This window comes from Aptenodytes forsteri, unplaced genomic scaffold, assembly GCF_000699145.1.
Source record: "Aptenodytes forsteri isolate BGI_AS27 unplaced genomic scaffold, ASM69914v1 Scaffold350, whole genome shotgun sequence".
Taxonomy (NCBI): domain Eukaryota; kingdom Metazoa; phylum Chordata; class Aves; order Sphenisciformes; family Spheniscidae; genus Aptenodytes; species Aptenodytes forsteri.
Genome location: NW_008794540.1, coordinates 488872 through 497320, shown reverse-complemented (window position 1 = coordinate 497320; position 8449 = coordinate 488872). Strand labels below are relative to the sequence as shown.

At 36.7% G+C, this 8449-nt stretch overlaps 1 protein-coding gene across 1 annotated transcript in view; it reads left to right on the top strand.

Annotated features, from left to right (window-relative positions):
- The window catches only part of CNTN5 (contactin 5), a 296554-nt gene that overhangs the window by 79137 nt on the left and 208968 nt on the right, over positions 1 to 8449 (top strand). The window contains exon 5 of the mRNA XM_009272287.1: positions 6262 to 6357. Coding sequence (XP_009270562.1) covers positions 6262 to 6357 — 96 coding nt within the window. The remainder of the gene's footprint in view (positions 1 to 6261; positions 6358 to 8449) is intronic.

The window sequence follows — 8449 nt, the reverse complement described above, 5'->3', positions numbered from 1 at the left end:
CCCTTTTCATTAAAACTCTTCAGAGGGTCTGCAGATGTAGAGACATAGGGTGGCTGTTGTACAGGCTTAAAATATATCATAGCTTCTCTGTAGTCTCTCTTTTTCTGTTTTGTCTCATTATACACTTCCATAGTAACTTCTTTGGGGAAAAAAATGACCTTTTTCAGGTCATGTCAGACTGACGATCCATGAAGGATTCAAAAACTTTCTGGTAATAAATAATAACAGTAGCAATGATAATAAGCATGATACTTTCTAAAGTACTTGTTTCTTGCCCTTATTTTGTCACCTAAAAGTCATATGGTGATGTGATTTTTAAAAGTTCAAGATGTATGTTTTCCCATTAACCATGCTGAGATGATGTTTCTGTCATGGCAGAAATCTTTTTGTCTGAGCATCCTTTCACACCTTTTCTAGTTATCGTCTTCAGTATTAAAAATTACTCTTAGGTCCAATGAGTGACTCTAGTAATATGACTCCACCTATTTAATCTGGTATTCCTAGAAGATAGGTATATGTCGATACAAAATGATCTATTAATTTCTTTGGACATCTTGATATTCTGTGAGCATTGTATTTAATTCATCCAATTTAAAAGTTCCCTATACAATCATACATGTCATTTCTTTTTAATACCTACCTTTTGGTCTTCTATAGCCTGTGTTTACGGGCTATTAAACACAACATTTATATTTCCCATTGTTTAGCGTGTACAGTCAAACCATGTTTTTGATTTAGGTTATAATGGAATTTTGAAAAACCTATTTTTAATGGAATTCTTTTCCCTGTAAATCTTACCTTTTTTAAAGCGCTACAATTCCAGCTCAAGGTCTATTTCTTAGTCCTGCCTTTCAAATACAAGGAGAGGAGGGCTACCCTCTCTGTAGTGACAATACAATGAATAAGTTTGTCCTTGGCCTGACAGAAGAATTTTACCTCGTGTAGAACTATTTTTACCTTATTAGAAAGAATATCGCCTGCTTTATACTTTAGATATCTTCAGCGTATGTCTTTAAACATTTTAATACATATCATGTGATGTTCATTTTAAACTCCGTAATAAATTTGCACATAAAATAGTTTAAACTCACAGAATTGGGCTGGCAAAAGATGTTGCTCTGCACCAGCCTAATTTCTACTTTAAAAGTGAATTGACTGGTTTAAGTCACTGATAACGAACTACAGAGCCTTCCACAGCTTCCATGGTAGGTTACCAAGCAGCGATTGCCTAAAATAAAAACAGGATCTGTTTTTCATTTTTAATTTGATCCTAATTTCATGGCAATCATCAGCAGACCATTGTCTAGGTCACAAAAACCTGCCCCTTCACTGTTGCCCCATCAGCTGCAGCCAACTGAAGAACACAGAGAATGAATGATCCCTCCTTTGCATGCCTAAAAGGCAAACTACAGTGAAGGCAGATTGGAAGGCTATTAAGTGGTAAACACTTCTCCAACTTTTGTACAAGTCCTTCATGTCAATGGCAGAATATTTCCCCCTTTATTTAGTTGTTTGTTTTGTTGCTAGTCCTGCAAAGCTTTTGTGTTGGTTTGACTGCCTTGAGATTTTTCTCATTTATTTTCCATTACTCCTTTCACCCTCTGCAGAAGTGTTTTGTTTTCCATTGGGTCTTATTTAAACTGATACTCTTGTGGTGGTGAGTGTCATTCTTCCACAATGCACATCAATACGTACATATGTGTGCTGAGAGAAACCCATACTTCAGCTCCTTTCAGAAGAATGAAGATAGCCACTGCAGAGACATCCATACTACCTGGCAGCTGTTTTGGATCAGAGATCTGAATGCTTTTGCCAAGCTTATAACTTCTGTCAAAGATCGAGTACTACACTGAGCTAATTACACTTGAATTATAAGTAGGACATCCAGAAAGCATTGCACCAAACCCATTGGATTTAATATCTTGCATCTTCACTAGCTCTGGAATTTCTCTACTCTTTCCCTTTCATAGTGGAGACCACTCGTGTCACAGGTTGTTCTCTTGTGATGCTGTATAATATTTGTTGCATTGAATATTTTTTTAGCAATAAGGACAGTTGTGCTACTCCCACCACACACACTTCATCCTAAATGTTCTTTGCATGTTTTGCGTATATATTGCTAATACTATGTTTACATTAGAAATGGTGGCTGACACTTAACTATACATTTTCAAAGTGGTCAAGGCTGTGCCTCATGTTAAAGAGTATGGAAGTCATACAGCTAAAACCCCAGGAACCGCTTTGAAAATAATATAATAGGTGTTATCATCTTTGCAGCTAGCACTGAGATAAGAGTAAATAAATCTAATCTTTCAGGGCATAAGATGAACACCTATGGAGCACAAAAAAGCATTTTCTTATCAATCAACCGTATACATCATCATAATATGAAGGATAGACTCATTCTGTGTAGGGCTGTCTGACATGTCACACATGTTACGGGTTTATACTGCAGCAAGAATACTGAACCTATGGCCAGCACTGCTGTGTGAGAGGTTACATTCCCCACCTCTAAAGCTATATTCTGTCCACCCTTTCTTTTATTATCTACTTTTTTTAGAGCTTTTAAAGTAAAACAATAGGGTTTTGAATACTTTTTTAGTAGCTTCTTTTTTTTTTCAATATAGCTAGATATGAAATGGCTGAGATTTACAGGAAATGGATTAAATTTACCTTTCATTTGATTCTTCCATATTGGACTTATTATTTTAATGTGGGGGAACCGCAAGCATGATCCTTCACCTTTCCTTCCTTTTAAGCTTTCCTACATTTCTTTGTTTTACAGCTAAATCCCTGTTTTTCTACCTGTTAATCCTTTTTTTCACTGTATGCTAACAAGAAATCCAATTCAGAACTAACAGATAACTGAAAAGAGTTGAAATTCAAAGCTCTTTGTTAACTTCCTTCTTCAGTTTGAAAATAATTGGTTTGAACAAATAGAAACTTGAGTCACACATAGTACTTTTATTTTTAACTAAAAAAGAAGATCCTTGTTTTTCATTTGGAGAAAAAAAAGAATATTTGTCCATCACAGTGCACATACAAAACAGGAAATTGGAAAAAAAAAATCCTGAGGTTGCTATAGCTAATTGGAAAATAGCATTTATTCACCTGAGGAAAAAAATAACAAAAACTATAGAACTTTTATTTCTTCCTATAGCGGTTACAATTTAATTGTCACAAATTTCCCTTATTTTGTGTTGACCAGCTTCCAGGTTGTGCATCACAGATAGTAAAAACTTAATGTCAAGGATGAAAACATATAACCCTAGGAGACACAGGATTCTACATTAAAATTAGAATACTTTATCCTCCAGAAGAGATATGTAAAATATAAGTAGTTTCAAGAAAATAAAAAGTATTTTCCAAAATTGAAGATTTTTTAAAAATAATTCAATATTTCAAATTTAGTTTGGAATTGAAATCAGAAGACTGAAGTTTTTTTAAAAAATAAAAATGTTTCTGAAAATTCTGATTACTTATTTTCAGGCTTACAAGAAATTGCAGAAACAGTCTGTGAAAACAAATCTCAGAAACTTTTTTTAGAAGTAGAAAAGCTTCCTCGTCCTGCCCTCTATATAAATTGTAGAGAATCTCTCCTCACACTGGTATGAATTTTTACTATTGAACTCAAAATATTTTCATTTATTCAGCTATTTGATTCTCTGATCCAAATGTTTTGTAAAAAAAAAAAAATAATTTCCTTTTATAGTGCATATAGCAGACTTGCAGTATGGGTTTCAGGTAGTCTGTAGTATTAAAGCTCTTTTTCTGATGTCTGCAACATAGGTTGCTTTTTTCCTCCAAAAGCTGGATAAGGAAGTACTGCTATGATGATATCTATTCCAATACACAGAAAAGTGGCCTAGTATTTCTCACAGAGCAGCTATTCTGGTTTCAGAACATCTTCTCAAAACATGTTGAAGCCATGGCACACCAGTTCAAGTTCTGTCCACATTTTAAATTAACTGAGGTTTGTTTGTGCATACAGTCTGGAGCTTTGAAGACATTTGAGTAGTAAACCAAACTGCATGTTTTAGGACACCCATACAGAGAAGATTCATCATATTTTCTTGAGAAGAAAGGCTACAAGAACAATTTTATGGAAATTTAGTGTCATTCTGGCCTGAAAAATTGACCTTCAAAAAAATCCTTAAGGACACACACTGTTTTTACAAGGACTCGGCAATAGTGCACTAAAAAAGATGATTGTATTCCTAAGTTGTGCGTTAAAATGAAAGCTAAGCATTGGTTTCTTAATAGAATGCAGACAATATTGGTTGATATATCAACTTCTTTTTAGAAAAATACAGGACTTAACACAAACATACATAAAGCTGTAGACCCAAAGTCGCATGCAAGTGAAATCCAGACATTCTTAACTAAGAAAACTTTTCATTGCAAGCTGTTCTCCCATCCAAAACAACTGATTATGCAGGGATATACCAGCCCACTAATTTCCAGACATAAAATAATAATAATTACATTGCTGCAGAATATACTATCAGGTAACATTCATTAGGTGACACTTTAAGTGAAATTTCACCAGATTGAATTATAACCCATGGTGGGCTTATTTTAAAAAGCAATATAATATTTCATTAACTATTGCCTAGCAAAATTTTGTATAATTCACAAATATTGCCCTATTGTTTCTTAAAATTCTACTGCAGCCCATCCACCTTTTCTCTGTTCAAACATGATATCTATTGTTGAGATGAGAACAGATTTATTTTGACCAAAGACAGTGCAAATTCAGATATATTTAAATTCTAGGCTTCTGCCTATGCCCAAGACATCTTTTAGAAATGTGAAAAAGCATTTGGAAAGATTTTAAGTCTCTTTCTACTTAAAAAAGTGCACCTAAACCCGTTATGAAAATCCATCAAAGATCAACTCATATTAGTTTTGAAAATCATGGAACTTTGGTTTTATGCATTACTAGGCGTGGAGCAAGAGGTGGAGCTTCAGCATCTGACAGAGAACTGTCAGCTGAGTGCAGTTAAGAAAGTAATAATTCTACTCAACCTACTCAAACTGTTCGGTGCTGTCTGGCTCATACCAGCACCTTGGTCTGTACGCAGAAACGAACAGGTACAGCTATAGGTCATTGAATGTCAATGAGAGACACTCCCACTGGCCCCATCTATTCATATTTCGGAGCCTCATTTAGTGCCTGCTGAAGCTTCAGTGTCCTTTCCAAAGATATCTTGGGGTACCCTTATTGCAGCTCGCTTCCCCTTGATCCACATCAGAGAGAAATTTCTCTAGAAAAGCCCTGAGCGAATAGAGGCTTTAGATGGCATCACTGGCACTGAGGAATGGATGAAGGCACCAGTCTGATGTCAGAACTGAGCTGTCACATATGTTCTGCTACAGATACGTACGCTAGAGCATAGCTATCCACCTCAAATGTGAATCCAGGTCCAGTGTTCCCTGTGGTAAATGGAGTAATGGGATCTTCTGGTTGAGAGCCTTTAAATAAATACAATGAACTGTTCATAGCAGTGCCCTACAGCCTCATTCAAAAGTTTTTGTACAAAAAGTGAAATGTTTCTTATTCACCTGCTGCAGGGAAATTTGTGGAGGGAAAATATATTTACCCACAACTGGACTGTGTTTATAACACCAGAGAATCAGCAGGCAAAAAGTGAAATGTTTCTTATTCACCTGCTGCAGGGAAATTTGTGGAGGGAAAATATATTTACCCACAACTGGACTGTGTTTATAACACCAGAGAAATCAGCAGGAAAGTATTTAGAAAGAGTACATGTGCTATAGACCAGATTTGGTTTCAGAACCAATGCGACTGATTTTCCCTTCTTCTCATCACAATGTGCCATGCAATATCCAGATGATGTTAGCAACGCCATCAGTCTGGGTGTTAGCCAAGGCGTCCTCTCCACTTTTATTTCTTTTTTTCACTGTGCATGAATCACTTCTATTGGTGAAAAAAAACAAAGAGGATATGGCAAAAAGAAATAAAAGCATTATTAAATGTTTTTGTAAATGGGATATATATTGTCTGCTGCTTGTCATTTGATACTGTATCCAAGTGCACTAAAAAGAGTAATAAAGTGCTGATGCAACGTGGAATTTTTTGTAATGGAAATAGATTTATTTTTAAAGGCCCTCCTATTATAGATTAAGATATGAAAAAAGGAACTGACAGCTTTACAAAAGGAAATAAAATATAAGTCGCAGCAGCCACAAAATTTAAAATCTTTGGTATGTAAATAAAATGCTCTGTTCTTTTGATAGATCTGGGGAATTTTAGCGGTCGGACAAGAAGTGCTGTGTCTGTACGTGAAGGTCAAGGAGTTGTTCTGATGTGTTCCCCTCCACTTCATTCGCCAGGTACAGTAGGCTGCAGCTTTTTTGCACACTGGTCCTTTACAGTATGCTCATTATTGGATGCTCAGTATTTTAGATACAAGTTGTATTTGATTGCAGAACTTCAAAAATAAATATCCACCATTCTGTTGACAGTTTTTGGAGTATCAAAGGGGTAATTAAAGCTTGTATACTGCAAATGGCACTGAGTAGCAGCAGAATTTCTGTTACAAGATTGTCTTATTCCCAGTATAAAACTTGAATGTAACAACAATAGTCTCCATGCCACCAGTGGTGAATATGTTGCCTTAAGGTCACAGAATACTTCTTTTGGAGTTTAGAAGCCTTCAGAAATTGTTGCAAATGTCACTGTCAAGATACAGTTGTTGAATACAAATTGCCTTTTGTTTTCAGTAGTACAGCCATGATTTTGGTTGCTTCCTTTTGCTGTACAGCTTAGTTTCCAGTACATCTGCATCATTGCGAGAAGTCAGAAATATCATAAATACCATGAAATGCCTGTGGATTCCAAATGAAAGTGTAGATATTCCAGAGAGGTTACATTTTTGTTTTTCAAATTGGCATTCCTGCAATGTCTGCAGATAGCTAAGTACATCTTTATATTTGCATACCATATAACACCTGGAGACATGGTGCTAGACAGAATATCTTGTTTTTCAGTAGCTGCAGTATAGCCTATCCTTTTCCCCTTCAGGAAATGAGGTCTGTACTGATGGGATTTTTTCTTCATCCAAATCTGAGCCCTGGAAAAAGTCACACTGCAGAGGGAAGAGATGCAGAAAATAACATCTCCTCTGGGTTTCTGTTAGAGAAATGTGTTCAGTTTCTATTTATTCTGGAATGATTGTTATTACTGTGTTACAATTATCAATGTAATTAACGCTTTTTATCTTCTGGTCATCTCTATGTTTTTCTCTCTTCTGAGTACATTCCCTCGTTATGGTTGCCTTTATAATGTCTTTCTGAGGTTGACACTACAGTCTCTATGTGATGGAATTGAGTACATGATGTTAAGGCTTGATTGTGATAAGTAAACTGGGAGGGAAAAGATGTAGGCAGAAAAAGTGAGGAGCAGCTTCAACACCACAGCTGAATTTGATTTCCCCAAACAAACTGAGAGCGTAAGGATAGATGGGCATCAATAGTGAAGTTGTCATATGCCTTGTAACAGCTGTCATTCCACAAAATGCACCTTATATGTCACCAAACTGCTTATAAATTTTTCCCTAAAATTATGCTTTTAAACTTATATTTAGACAGATTCCAATGCAATGTTCTACTGTAATACACACATTGCCTTTGATGGTGAAAAACTGGTATCTTTCATTTTCACCAGTGGGCCAGCAAAACCCCTGCTGTGGAAACTACTGTGCTCACAGGCACCGTTCAGTTGGTTTAGTTTATATTGTTTGAGCACTGGTATGCTATGCCAGCAGGAAAATTACTTCTAGAAAAATATTTTGAGCCCCTGTTGGCATAATTTTGTCACCATAGCTATGCCAAGAAAGGTTCTGCAGTGTAGAGGAGTAATCACTGAAAGCTGAAAAGTTGCATTGATATGCAGATGTAAACACAACCTCATGTGAATGGGAAGGGGACTTGGCCTCCCTTTCTTTTGTTCACCGTGTAATGCAGAATCACATGCAATTTCCCTCCAGCTCCCTACTTGCAAAATACTGAGGGGCTGTAAGTCCTCGCAGTACTGCAATGGGACTGCAAACAGTATTAGTGCAATGGGACTGCAAATGGTATTAGTACAATAGCTGGAGTCTCCTGGGAAAGGAGAGAGCTACCTCCATGGGCCTTCCAAAAAATTCCACACCTGGTGATGTTTCAACAATAAATCATTTCATGAAGTTCTGGCAATAAGGTACAAGACATTGTACTCTCTACTCTGCTGAGACCCCACCTGGAGTACTATGTCCAGCTCTGGAGCCCTCAGCACAAGGAAGACATGGACCTGTTGGAGCGGGTCCAGAGGAGGGTCACAAAAATGATCGGCGGATGGAACACCTCTGCTATGAAGAAAGGCTGAGAGAGTTGGGGTTGTTCAGCCTAGAGAGAAGGCTTCTTCGGGGAGACCTTCTTGCAGCCT